We start from the raw sequence: 15,415 nt of genomic DNA on the forward strand, positions 1-15,415 counted from the left end.
TTATAATTATTTGTTTCATTTTTTCACTATTGTCGTATTTACTATATCACTTTTATATAATTATGTTAGGATAATTATATTATTATATTATGTATATATTTATTATTATTTGTTTAATTTTTTCACTGTATTGCTGTATTTACTTTATTACTTTTATATACGGTAATTATGTTAGGACAATTATATTATGGAAACTATGATATAATCTATTAATTGACTTTAATGTGCTATCATGTATTGATAACGAGAGTATGATTTATAACATTTTATGAACTTCATATTCTATATATTATTCACTATTGGGGGTGTCATTTAAAAGCAGAAGTTAAATTAGCCATTTTGTATTATATTTGATCAGTATAGTAGTGTCTATTATATGACAATTAATAATATATAGTTATCTATGACTCAAATTGACTTAATACATAGTCTACTGCCAATATTATATATTTAATATGAATCTATAAGTTGTGTCTCTGTATGAGACATTGAGTATGCATTTACATTTTCTGCGATATATATATGCGCCATATTACGTGCGCGCGATATGGCGCATGCGCATTGCAAGTAGTACTGTGTTTGACTTTTTTGAGAATTTCTATGTAATGTGCGGTATTGCGCATGGGCGGTTCAGCTCATGCGCGGTACGTGTACACCTCTTTACGCATGCACATTCATGCTCGATCGGGATTCGGTTTTACCAGACTGTGATCGGCATGAATAGCTGTGTCTCGTTGGCTGGAGATGATCACATGATTTAACTCATGTGACTGGACCCGGAAATGTGAGTACCTAGCGTTCCTCGGGTGCTTCCAATAGAAGTTAAATTATCATACTCATTTAGAAGTTATTAGATACAACTTGTTCATGATTAAGTAATTGAACTTTATGACTAATAAACCTAAATTTCATTGGCTATGTTGTTCTATGCTTTTTGACACCCTTAATATGTGAAATGATCATTGGAGAGACAATAATGTTTTGTTCACATGTTTATCATTATTAATTGATGATGGGAGTAACTAATCATTATATCACATGTTTATTCACTTGTTAAATGGTTATATGCACCTATTTATTGTGTATTTTGTATGTGCTTCAGTAGCTTGACAAAGGCCCTAAGGGGTCAAAACGTTGCTGTGTAGCTCCTGGTTCTAAATAAAATTTCTCTGTATGGTGTCTGTACATCGTATGGGTGGCAACCCTTAGTTTTTTGCCTGCCCAGATAAAGTGGTTAAGTATTTGTTTGTTTTCTGTGAATTAATATGTTGGTGTCTGGATGTGGAGGGTCCTAAACAGGGACCACTACAATGTTCACTGCGGCCACTCGGCCCGACCAAGGTATGAACTTTTTATTCCAGCCCTGGAGGAGCGCTTTCACCTGGTTTTGTAGGTTCACGTAGTTCATCTTAAACAATATATCTATAGAGGAAGTTAATTTTATTCCTAGGAAAGTGAGAGTCCGTTCTCCAATCTTATTGGAAGTTTTTTTGGAGTAGTTGTATAGAGGCACTGGGAAGATTGAAGCCCATGGTTTGCGTTTTGGCCCCATTCAATTTGTATTAGGAACATCTACTGTAGGCCTCAAGGGTGGCCGCAAATGTTGGTAAGGATTCCTTTGGATGTCGTCGGCAAAAAGTGTTAGTTTGTACTCCCGTCGGTGTACCTGGACGCCCTGTATGTGTGGGTTGTTGCAGATTAGAGTCGTGAGTGGCTCCAGTGCCATTATGTACAGTGGGGGGACAGGGGACATCCCTGTCGTGAGCCATTAGAAATGGTGAATTATTGTGATAGAAATCCACTGTTAGTAACTTTGGCGGCTATAGAGTGCTGTCACTGCCGCTATGAATTGCGTTGGGAAGTGGAATTTGCCCAACACCCCGAGGAGGAAGGGCCAGAACAACCTGCCAAATGCTTTTTCAGCATCTAACGATAAGAACACACTGCCCCCCCCCCTTCCCCGCAGGCAATGCATCAGATCTAGAACTTAACTTAGAGTCCCATCTGCTCCCTGTCTGCACCTAATCAATCCCACCTGGTCATCATGTACAATGGTCGGTATTATGTCTGCTAATCTGTTGGAAAAGAGTTTAGTGAACATTTTTATGTCAGTATTCAATAACGATATGGGTCTCAGGTTTTGGGCTCGGTCGGGGAGTTTGCCTGGTTTTGGGAGTGTTGTAATGTATGTCATCAGCATTTCCGGCAGTGCAGCTCCTGTTTGCAGCATCGCGTGGAAGGCATTTTGTAAATGGGGCCCTAATGTTCTGGAACACGTCTTGTAATACTGATTCGCGAGCCCATCCGTTCCTGGCAATTTCCTGGTCAGTAGTGCAGCAATAGTAGAAAGTATTTTATCCACCATGATGAGGGCCGGGAGTTGGATTTGGGCCAGAAAACCACTAATGTCTACGCTTGTGGGTTGGTGGACTTTATCATCGTCTTTAAGATTAATATCATTCTGTCTAGTATTTAGCTAATTCCTCTGTCATGTGTTGTGGGTTGTATATTTTCGTGCCATGCGGTCGTGGTAGGCAAGGGATTTTTTAGGACATCTGTTGCTGTCTTAATCGGGATGCCAATAGTTTACCTGTCTCATTGCTATGGGCATAGTCTTGGGTTTTGAGTTTTTATAGCATGTAAGCAGTTTTAATCACATGCCACTCATTGAGTATTTTTTGTGTTTGGTCAATGGTAGTTTGCAGGTCAGGTGTGGGGGAAATGTAATGTTGAGTAGTTGCATCTTACAGCTTTCTCAGAAACTGCAGGAGCCGAGCCTGGGATGCCCGCTTGGCTTATAAAGATCTCCCGTACTGCTGATTTATGGGCTAACCATTGTGTTAGTGCCGAAGTGTCTGGGGTGACATTGGTAATGAAGTTTGATTGAGATTTGTGGATGAGAATTGACACTCCCCTAGCCTTTGACGAATGTGATGCATGATATTGTAGAGGGTACTCCTTGGTACCAAAGGTTGGGACTTTAGTTTTGACAAACTGTGTCTCCTGGATGCACAGAATGTCATCCCGGGTTTGTTAAGCATCCCGGAGCAGCATTTGGTGCTTGTGTGGGGTATTCAATCCCCTAGCATTGCGTAAATACATTTTCATCATGGGTGTATGTAAAAGTGGTCAGACGGCACATTGCTTGTTGCCAATTGTACAGGAGTATTTCCACCCCCTGATTCCAGCCATAAAATATGTGTTTGGCGTGGAATACACCAGCTAGTTCCACCGCTAATGCATTGCGTACTATCCATATCGGTGATGCAAGTATTGTCATTGCAGTCGCAAGCTCTCTATGTAGTGTAGGAGGGATTTGAGTGGGAGTTGGGAGATGGTGTGGGCATTGAAGTCCCAAGGTGTCAGGATTACTAGTTGATCCAGCACGTAGAATTATGTCACACCTAGGACTAAAGGTAACGTCTTATCAGGCCTTAGAGTGGGGGGTTAACATACCAGGGAATAGTCAGAATACTTGCCAAGGTCAGGGACACAGAAGGAGACACAAAGATGAGGGAAAGCCAAAAGTCTGGGATACCAGAATACAGGGAAGTCAAACGTCAATATCATGGGTGAACATGGGGTTACAAATTGGTGTGGATCCGCTGCGGCTGGCGTCCACCAACATGCTGCAGGAGTCATATACATTGACGCATGGCCGCTGAACAGCACTTCCGCATTTGTTACTAAGGCAATTACTGCAGATACCGCAAGGTGAGGATGAATATGTTACATTACCCCCACCTGAAGACCGCCCACTAAGCGGGCAGAACTAGGTTTAAAAGGAAACTTGGCGTGGAAAGAGCGAATCTTGCGTCAAGCATGAATGTCAGAAGCTGGAACCCAAGAACGCTCAGCAGGCCCATGGCCCCTCCAATCAACCAAATACTGCAAGGAACCACAATAAAACCTGGAATTGATTATGGAAGAGACCCGCTACTTCTCTTGTCCAGAAACAACCAATGGGGGAGAGGGAATACTTGGGACAGTATACCTATTGCAAATAAGTGGTTTGAGCAAGGAAACCTGAATTGGGTATTGGGAATACATAAGGAGACAGGATGTGCCAGAGAATAGGAGACAGGATTAATTCTCCTAATGATACGAAATGGACCAAGGAATGTGGGGACAAACTTCATGCTAGGAACTTTTAGTTTAACGTTGTGCGATTATAACCACACCCGCTCACCTACTTGGTAAACAGGGTTGGCATCCCGCCGTTTATCTGCATAAAATTTATCAGCCGCAGTTTTGAGAGCGGATTGAACTTTGGTCCATGTATCATGAACAGAAGCAAGGTGATCATCCAAAGCAGGGATAGCTGTGTCAGAGAAAACAGCCGGCAGAACAGTAGGATGATGACCGTAATTAACAAAGAATGGACTATGTCCAGAAGAGTCATAGTTAGCAAACTCGGCCCAGGGTAGTTGTTATTAACAAAAAAAACACAAATACTATTCTAATGACTGGTTAGCTCTCTCAGCCGTGCCATTGGTTTGGGGATGGTAAGAAAAAGAAAATGACAATTCAATCCCCAACTGTTTATTGAAAGCCCTCCAAAACCGAGACACAAACTGAGAACCTCAGATTCAACATTATGAGGAATGCCATGCAGTCAGACAATTTATCGTATGAAAATAAGAACCAGGTCTTGAAAGGAAGGCAATTTTTTGAGTGGTACAAAATGAGCCATCTTGGAAAAGCAGTCAACCACCATAAGGATGGTGGTATAGCCATTAGAACTAGGATGTTCTACGATGAAATCCATGGACAAGTAGGACCATGGAACACTAGGTACGGGAAGTGGATGCAACAAACCACATGGAAGCTTATGAGGGACCTTAGAAACTGCACAAATTGAACAGGCCTGCACACATTCCTTAACATCTTTCCTGAGAGAATCCCACCAAAATGATCTCATGATTGTGGATATGGATTTATTAATGCCTTGGTGTCTAGCAGTCACGCTGTTGTGGAACACCCTCATGACATTCTCTCTTTCACCCAATCGAACACATAATTTATTTATTGCATGGTGCCTGAGACTGAGCCACCATGATAGTGCCAAGCAGAGGAGAAGATAAGGAAAGAACAGTGGAAGCGATACACTCAGGTGGAACAATAGGGGATGTCTCTTGTTCCTGTACTGATTCAGTATCAAACAGTCTAGATAAGGGTCCATCTGAAAACCAGAGGCAGAAATGTTGTACCCCAAAAACTGTACTTCAGTCTGGTCAAAGATGCATTTTTCCAGTTTGCAATTAAGTTGATTGTTAAGTAAAGTTTGCAATACTTGTTTCACCTGTTTGTGGTGAGTCTGAGGGTCAGGGGAATAAATAAGGATATCATCCAGATAAACTAGGACAAATAAATAAATATAGTCCCTGAGTACATAATTAATAAAGTCCTGGAACACGGCCGGAGCATTGCATAACCCGAAGGGCATAACAAGGTACTCATAGTGCCCACTTCTAGTGTTAAATGCAGTTTTCCACTCATGATTTTCTTTAATCCTTATCAAATTGTATGCACACCTGATGTCAAGTTTAGTAAAGATTTTAGCACCCTGGAGTCTGTCACACAATCCATAAATGAGGGGAATGGGATAGGCATTTTTAACGGTGATCTTGTTTATTGCCCTGTAGTCAATGCATGGACGTAATTCTTCATTTCTATTTTTTTATACAAAAAAGAACCTGCACCAGCTGGCGAGGATGATTTACATATGTGGCCCTTAGTTAGGGAGTCTTTGATGTACTCGTCCATTGTTCTACTCTGTTCTACTCTCCTGTGGCGATAAGGAATACACTGCTCCCTTGGATGGCATAGTGCAGGGTAGCAGATTTATGGAACAGTCATATGATCTGTGAGGTGGTAGAATATTGGTCTGACTCTTACTGAATTCCTCCTTATCGTATGGGAGCTTCGGAGGCCTGAGGCGTAGTAGTGGGTAATGTAATGATGCCCACTCTTTTGGTAATGTGTAACATATATCTCTCAGTACAGTCCTTGCCCCATTCCAATATTTCGCCCTTTGCCCAGTCAATATGAGGATTGTGCTTAATAAGCCAAGGGAATACTAATATGACGGGACAGGAAGGAGAAGCAATTATTTGGAATGTTATGTCTTCCTTGTGTAAGGCACCAATGGAAAGGTTAATGGGCAAGGTTTCGTGGGTAATTAAGTGTTGAGAGAGAGGTCTCCCGTCAATAGCCTCAATGGCCAGAGGTGATAATCTCTCCTTGATAGGTATGGAATTTCTTTGACAAAATGTACATCAATGAAGTCCATCAGGACTTTGCATGAAAAGTTCTTCTGGTCACATTTGGCCATTATATCAAGGAGGAATTTATTTTTGTTATTCCCAGAGGACGTATCCATCACACCTAAGACCTGTCCCCTTAGGGTTCTTAGGTATGGAAGATTTTCCTCATATGTCCTTTTTTACCGCAGTTTAGGCATAGACCCTATTTTCCCCTACATTGTCTTTCTGCCTCTGACAGTCTAGTGACCCCCAACTGCATAGGTTTGGGTTCGGACTGTGCAGGGAGGTCAGGAACAATAGTTCTGGAGAAACAAGGTGCTAATGACATAGCCATACGTATGTTTCTATTTCTGGTAGTTTCTCTGGTTCTAAGTCTATTATCAATTTGTATGACAAATGTGATAAATTCATTTAATTTTTTAGGTAGTTCTTTGGCAGCAATCTCATCCAGATTCGCCTCGGATAATCCTTTTTAAAATGCAGAGATTAACCCGCTATTAGTCTAGTCTACCTCAGAAGCCAAGGTGCGAAATTCTATGGCATAATCCAAAATCAAATGTTAATTTGAATTCTGCAAGGAATTCCTGGTAATTGTGTGCAATACTCCTATTACTCTCCTGGTAATAGCATGTGCGCGCCCTTCAGACTGGAGTCTTGGAGGCATGGAGATTCGGCATCCGATCCCTTAGCCTTTAGCACCGAATGAATAGTCGTGGTGCTGGGATCGATAAGCACCTAACAGTAGGTGGAACATTTGGAGGAGATTGCTTGAAGGAGGCTCAGAGGAGTTGTAGCCATTGGTTGCCCCACATAAGAAAGAGCAGAAGAATACAAATAGACTCAGAGAGGTGGTGGCCTTTGGTTCTCCCATTTTATAAGAAACAGGACAAAACAATCAGCAGTGGCTGTTTATGTTGCAAAAAGGACCTGGAATGTATCCAAGTACAAGGGTGGCAGCATACTCTATAACCATGTACTGTCATGATTCTGAGCAGGTCAGAGGGTTGACTTCAGGTACTTTATTTGTGCTCTTAGACATAGTATGAACAGGATTTCCAATAATAGAAATTAAAGGAAAGAGAAAAAAAAACAGAAATAAAGGGGCTTAGGCAAGATGCCCTGAATAGATTATAAACAGTAATGAAAATAAATGAGAAAACCTATAGATAAAAGTATAGGTTAAAATAGAAGGACAACTAAAACAGAACAAATAGGTTGCAGGATTACAGGAACAGGAGAAATTTAGTTAATCAGTCCCCAATTACGAGTATTGATCAAGCAGGAAAATAACACCATATAATATTACTTTGAGACAGAGTCCAGATTGGTGTTATGCACGTAGGTGTGGAGCAGACAAGTTGTATGGATCAGGCTGGAAGAAATCAGGTGGGTAAGATAAAGTGTAGTTCAGGCTGGTATTGAGCAGGGTTGGAAGTAAGCAGGATTGAGGAGTAGTTTAGGCTGGTTTTGAGCAGGGTTGGAAGTAAGCATGATTGAAACAAAGAAGGTAAGTCCACAGGTTGGTTCACAGGAGCCAGGATCTGAAGTGTTTCAGGATGAGCATCAACTTCAGTGTAAAGACCCTGTGGTGAGTTGGGTGTAGCCTTTTGTACATTGCTCAATAACTCCAGGCTGGTGAGGATTATAAGGTAAGTTTTCGGAACTAGAGGCAAGGGAGGCCACTAATAGTCAAACAATCAGTGCAGTAACTTGGTTTTAAAGGAACAGAAAAAAAAACAGAACAAAATGTCTTGTTTGTCAGGATAGGATCCTGACAGGTACATACCAATCTAGAAAAAAAATACAAACAAACCGATATTGATGGAGAAAAAAAATATATTTAAAGGCACAGTACAGACCAATTTCCTTATGAAGTGCTGTATAACAAGTGAATAAACATTACATTGATATTATCTGACTGTTAATAACATAAGAAATAGCAGTATTAAATAATTATCTTGTGGAAATCTAATACAACAGATACTTTTATACTGATCAACCTCCCATAAAACAGCTTTTTAAGTTATTTAGTTTTCTTAAAGGGAAAAAAAAATTAAAGAGATGGAAACATTTATCTTCGTTCCTTTCTTTCTTTTTAAGACATTACCCAGATATTAAACTTCAAGAGCATAAACGTAAAGGGGAAACAAAAAACAGCCCTTTTTGTGTTTTTCTTCACTTCTTAAAAATAGCTCCTAAAAAGGATAAAGAAAAAGAAAAAAAACTAAACCAAACCTATTAGCAATTTTTATTGACCCAAAACAAATCCTTCTGATACCTGTGACAAAAAAAAATCCACTTCTATGGAAGCTTCATCTACTACTGCTGTAAGAAGAGAATCTAATGACATTCAACAATTTTATATAAACGCTGTAGAAGCGGACAATTCTACAATTTCAAGCTTAGATTCTAATTTTCTACCTATAACAACAATTTCTGGTAAATAAAATTGAAGATTTTTACAACACAAGTAGAATAGATTTTAAATTTCAAATAACAGAACTCAAGGAAGAAGTGATAATGTTATCAGAAACGCTGACGACAGAAGCTAAAACTTTGATCAAAATACAAGAGGAAAATGCACAACTACATACATCGAATAAAGCTTTGGAGAATAAAATTAATTTCCTAGAGAATAAAGTTATTGATCTAGAATATAGATCAAGATGAAAAACCATTAGCATCAGAGGAATTCCTAAATCCATCAAACAAGATAAACTTGAAAATTTTTTACACAAATTTGTTCTTTCACTTATCCCTACAGAAACTCTCAGTCTACACCCATTTGATCGTTTCTACATAATTGCCAAACCTAAACAAATAGCTCCACCTCTTCCAAGAGATGTCATTGTTAGATTCTTCTTTCCATATTAAGAACTTGTTCACGCAAGCAATAAGAAATAAAAAAACAGAACAAGAGCAATTTAAACAATTTAAAATATTCTCAGAAATAGTGTCACAACAGGGTAATCCCTAAATCCTGGACTGGTAGGGGATCCTTGAGGACTGGGTTGAGAACCTCTCTTCTAAAGTCACCTGAAGCTCTTGAAGAAAAAATTAAATCTTGGAATCTCTCCAGAGAAAGATAAGCAAAGAACAAAATCGTGAAACGGAAATAAAGAAAGAAGAATAAACTTTACATAGACTTTAATTTTAAATAAGGCTGCGTACCAGCTCATAATTGATTTATTTTTCTGTTTCTCTCACTATGGCACAAAAAAATAATATATATATATATATATATATATATATATATATATATATATATATATATATAGAGAGAGAGAGAGAGAGAGAGACACTGAACCAATTTAAGATAGAAGATTTAAAAAACTATTCACTTGGGAATTACATATAAAGTAGTAAGGAAATAGCATAATTAAACCAACACGGAAGTATAATATTAAATAATGAGACAGAAGCACTACACTAAGGATCCTAGATCTGAGAAGAATAGAAATATAAGAAAAATTAAATATATATATAATATAAAAAAATATATATTTTTTTTAAGAGCACTAATATTTACTGGGTCTCAGTCTACCTATCACACATATACACAGATCTTGAGTAGGATCATTCAATATATAATTAATCACCATTTAGAGAAATATAAGTAAGTAATAAGGGGAAAATTTAAGAATGGAACGCGTCAAAAATAAATACATCAAATTATGAAACCTTTACTATTTTTAGACTCTTATTAAAAAGTATTTTTTTCTTCTTCTTCTTTACAATATAGATCAATATTATGATTAAGTGACGCTATCCTCCATGCCCCAGATACTCTATTCCTGCGGCGGCAGCAGGATTTGAGCCAATAGCAAATTACATTTTGTATTAGCTAGTTGATTAGTATAAATGAGTGGTATGTGTGTTATATGTTTACTCAGGACCATGTGTACCAATAAGCCATCATCAGATTAGTGGGTTAACTGAGATTAGAAGATGGCTTTAAAGTTGGTTTCCTTGAACTCCCAGCAATTAAATTCACCCCCCCCCCCCACAAAAAAAAAGGTTCCCTTTATGGATTATTGATAGAGAACAAAGATGATATTCTATTTCTGCAAGAGACACATTGGTCAGCTAAAACAGGCAGTTGCTGGAACTATAGAAAACATCTGATAATCTATACAGTGACAAAGAAATGATCAGTCTATATTTTTTATGGAATGTGTATTTTAATAGTGAGAGACAGAATAACAAAACAAAACAAAACAATCCAGAAAAACACGTGTCAAAAAAGTCATCCCCATGTGACGTCATCATGCGCTGCACCACCTCCCAAGACAAGGGGCACCTCCTGGCCGCAAATGTATAGGGGCAAAACACCCTATACATTTGAGGACTCCCAAGTATATGTATACCAAGAGGTCTCTCTGCCACGTTACTACAAAGCTGCGCTCGGCAGACATCAGTTACAGATGGGGAGCTCTCAGAACCCTGCTGGTTACCCACTAGGACAGTACACACAGATTTTGCTCAGCTGCAGAGGCTGCAACATTCCTGGCAACAATAGGCCTCTCTGTGTCACACTCTGAAGTGAAAGACCAAAACTCACCCCACATCTGGGAACCAACCAATGTGGAGTCACTCTCCCTCGACCACCTGACTACACCTGCTGATTGTAGTGCTACTAACCACTGTGCAGTTCAGTGTTCATGGTTATGTTTTTTCTTTTCCATACCTCTCCTCGCACAACTGTCACCAGGTTCGATACTAACCTTGTTAGCTTGAACTATGCTCTGAAACAGTTATCCCATGAATATAGGCTCATGAGTAATGAATGTGGGGCAGACCCAAATGGCGATCACCCCCTCTTCTCACATGGTAGTCCTTCCACTACACCACAGCTGGCAAGCAGTTACTTATCCCCCCCGCTGCTCACTAAGTTAGTAGCAATCTTAAAAATGATACATATCCACCCCCTACTGTTTGAACCCTGGCTCACGAAAAAAAATAAAACAGTTGGCCCATTAATTTGGCTTAACATATCGAGCGGTTGTTCTCCCTCCCCCTTCCTGGGCAATCTCTACATAGTAATAACCACAAGAATAGTACTCTCCCTGAGACACATGTATACCCCTGAGTTACAAGCCTGTCACTCCTCTAGGTCCCGGGCACTTTATGTTTGTTCACCTCTCATTAATATAAATACAGTGCTGACTGTATAACATGTCTTAATATGATGCAATACCCCTTTTATGTTTCACACTATGTCAAAGTGCAATCATTGTTATATTGCACCACCAGCACAACAAAAATAAAGAATGATATAAAAAAAGTTATAAATTGATTTGGTTTTTAATGAGCGAAATAAGTATTTCATCCCCTATCAATCAACAAGATTGCTGGCGCCAAGGTGTCTTTTATACAGGTAACGAGCTGAGATAACGAGCACTCTATTAAAGGAAGTGCTCCCAATCTCAGCTTGTTACCTGTATAAAAGACACCTGTCCACAGAAGCAATCAGATTCCAAACTCTCCACCAAGAGCTGTCCAAGGATGTCAGGGACAATATTGTAAACCTACAGAAGGCTGGAATGGGCTACAAGACCATCGCCAAGAAGCTTGGTGAGAAGGTGACAACAGTTGGTGCAATTATTCACAAATGGAAGAAACACAAAAATGGCCTGGCATGACAATGATCCAAAACAGCCAAGGCAATAAAGGAGTGGCTCAAGAAGAAGCACTGGCCTAGCCAGTCTCCAGACCTTAATCCCATAGAATATCTGTGGAGGGAGCTGTAGATTTGAGTTGCCAAACGTCAGCCTCAAAACCTTAATGACTTGGAGAGGATCTGCAAAGAGGAGTGGGACAAAATCCCTCCAGAGATGTGTGCAAACCTGGTGGCCAATTACAAGAAATGTCTGACCTCTGTGATGGCCAACAAGGGTTTTGCCACCATGTATTAAGTTGAAGGGGTAAAATACTTATTTCACTCACTGACATGCAAATCAATGTATAACTTTTTTGACATGCGTTATTCTGGATTTTTTTTTTGGACAGAATAACTGTCTATCACTGTTAAAATACACCTACCATTAAAATTATAGACTGATGATTTCTTTTTTCCCTCACTGTACTTCTAACCTAGTTGGGGAAATATTAATTTATAACAATAAACAAATGGTATGAACACCAATGTCATATCAACCCCAATATAAAAAATAGTTAATCAAAATCAAATACACCACACAACTCTTCCCTCAAGGAGTATGTTAGGTTGTTTCCTGTCTTCATCATATATGAACATTTTTGAATAAGGAGAACACTGAAACAAAATATAGTGTAATATGTTTGTAAAACAAACAATTCAAGTATTCACAAGCCATAGAACCACTCACATATCAAAAGCAATTAAACAAGGCTTGTAATAAATATTCAGTGGTGTCTTCTAAGGCTTTCATACCTCCCATGTTAATTATTTTTATGGCCAAATTAGCGGTTCCCGGTCTGTCAGGAAGTGCTCTCACAGTGAGCACTTCCTATCAGAACGCTTGGCCACGCTACATACAGGCAGGAGGAGAGCAGCACAGCTCTCCCCTACTGCCACATACCCGGGAACCGCGAATAACAGAATAGCTACAATTAGTAACAACTTAGAACCAAGTGGTGTGTCACATATCACACTGCAGAGAGTGAAATTGCTGCAAGATACCTTCAAGCAATTTCACATACTATAAATCAGATTTGAGTAACAAAGCGGAGCTGTCTATATCTTAGTAAACTGGATTCTATCCTGTGCCTTCGAGGGCACCTAATCTTATCATGATTCTGTCTAACAAACTCCTGACAGCTACAGAAAATGTTTCGCCAGGCAGGCTCCTCAGGGGGAAATTATAAATATTTTTTTATTTTTTTTTATGTATTTACATCCTATATGTTCATATACAGTTTAATTCAGGACATATCTCTCTCTCTCTTTTTTTCTTTTTCTTTCCTTTATTGTATTACTCTCACTTTTGTGGTTTTAAGGAAGACTTATTTTATTGAATATTTGTGGCAATTAGTATTGGTAATTTTACTGGTACTGATGCCCTATTCGAGCATGGGAACTTTGTATGGTATGGGAGAGTTTGTGGTCAGTCTAATGTGGAAGTAACGTTTCTCAGAACTCAGTACAAGGATGCAGATGCATATCATGTGACCCGAAATGCACATTAGTAATAGTTGTGGATATAAAACTCAATACAACATGGAAAAATTGGTATTCAAGAAATGTGTACCCTTGAGCATTTATTACAGATCCTGGTAACAGCTCTTAAATGTGAGTGATTCCTGACTACAATTACTTAAAATTGACTGTTTTACAGAACATATTACACAATGTTTTCTTTCTGTGTTTTCTATACTACAGAGTTGTTCTATTTGGTGGAAACTTGGAACAACCACCTTACTAGAAACCATATCCCATAAGAAATGTTATTGAAATGTGTATTTGTTTTTGGAATTGTTAAGATCTTTTATAGCAGGATTGATATCACATTGGTATGCACTCATTTTGTTTATTGTTGTAACATGTAGTGGGACAGATTTTTGAAGTGCAGCATGGGTGTATTTATTTTTTAGATATAATTTTTTACAGAAAAAGCCATGACAATTTTTAGTTGTATTTAAGATTTGATTTATTATACTAATAATGAATCCTACCTTATCTGGATGGACTACAAGCACAGCTTTCCTATAGTACTTTTTAACTTGCTCCGGGGTAACCAACTCAGCCATGTTGACCGATTTCCATTTTGTTTCACCTTCCCACAGGACAGTGTGCAATGTTGATATCAGCGCTCTGATATTTCTCTCTTTTCCTTCAATCCAATCTAAAATCTAAACAAACAGTATTATTTCAAATGAACATGCTCAATAAATAAATGTCCACTGGAAAACAAATGCTATACTAAAGTATTAAACTCCAAGCCTTATCCTAATGTAGTAATGTAGTGTTAGCAAGTAAACCAACTCAGTAATGAGATGCTGGCCTGCAAGAGTACATGCATGGGAATATGCCTCTAATGTATTCATATAATATAAATTAAATCATCAAGGTCATTATTGGTTATTATGTGTAGTGATATATTTCTACAGATCAGATAACCCATACATTTAAAATAATCTAAACAAAACTGGTAGAAATGTATGTGATTTTGTCTTTTGAACACCCACTCAGGGTCCCACTCTTGCTGGGCTGAAGGGGGAGGAAGGGGTTAAACGCTTACCATTCTCCAGCGCCGGGCTCCCTCTGTGCTGGGGAACTCTTCACCCTCTTCCGACATCAGCGCTGAATGTGCATGCGTGGCAAGAGCCGCTCGCGCATTCAATCAGTCCATAGGACAGCATTTCTCAATGCTTTCCTATGGACGTCAGCGTCTTCCTAATGTGAGAAGCGCGGAAGCGCCTCTAGCGGCTGTCAATGAGACAGCCACTAGAGGCTGAATTAACCCTATTGTAAACATAGCAGTTTCTCTGAAGAGATTTGGCCTGATGATCTTGCAGCCCACTCTCATAAAAAGGGGCCAAATTGCATATGTATGAAAGCATGCACGATATTACTCTGTACTACTGTTCATGTCTCATGTACCGTACGTATCTAAGATAATTATGTTAACTCTTATGCCTCAAAATAAAAAGAGAATTAAAAAAAATAAATTAAAATGATTTAAAGGACCACTATTGGCACCCAGACCACTTCAGCCCAATGAAGTGGTCTGGGTGCCAGGTCCATCTAGGGTTAACCCTGCAGCTTCAGAGAAACTGCAATGCTTACAATACGGTTAATCCAGCCTCTAGTGGCTGTCTCATTGACAGCCGCTAGAGGCGCTTCCGCGCATCTCACAGTGAGAAGACGCTGACGTCCATAGGAAAGCATTGAGAAATGCTGTCCCATGGACTGATTGAATGTGCATGATTTGGGTCTTCTCGTGGGTGGTGGTGCAGCGGACTATTACGTCTCTGGCATTTTCGGCGGGTCCGTTAGGTAGAGTTGGGAGATGTTATATCCCTTCCAGGGTGAGTTTCCGGGCCACAGCCGGGGGCACAATAGTAGCCAGAAGTCTCCTTATATAGTATGATCCCCCCCCAGCAACACAGATGTCCACAAGAGGGAATCATGCCGATACCTATCTACGAGTCATGTGATAAATGTGGGG

At 39.3% G+C, this 15,415-nt stretch overlaps 1 protein-coding gene across 2 annotated transcripts in view; it reads right to left on the reverse strand.

Annotated features, from left to right (window-relative positions):
• Nucleotides 1-15,415, reverse strand: part of GAK (cyclin G associated kinase) — a 621,278-nt gene that overhangs the window by 26,262 nt on the left and 579,601 nt on the right. For both annotated transcript variants that reach the window (XM_063455510.1, XM_063455509.1), the window contains one exon: nt 13,920-14,096. In XM_063455510.1, the coding sequence (XP_063311580.1) occupies nt 13,920-14,096 (177 nt within the window). The remainder of the gene's footprint in view (nt 1-13,919; nt 14,097-15,415) is intronic.

The sequence above is a fragment of the Pelobates fuscus genome, chromosome 5 (assembly GCF_036172605.1).
Source record: "Pelobates fuscus isolate aPelFus1 chromosome 5, aPelFus1.pri, whole genome shotgun sequence".
NCBI classification, from domain to species: Eukaryota; Metazoa; Chordata; class Amphibia; order Anura; family Pelobatidae; genus Pelobates; species Pelobates fuscus.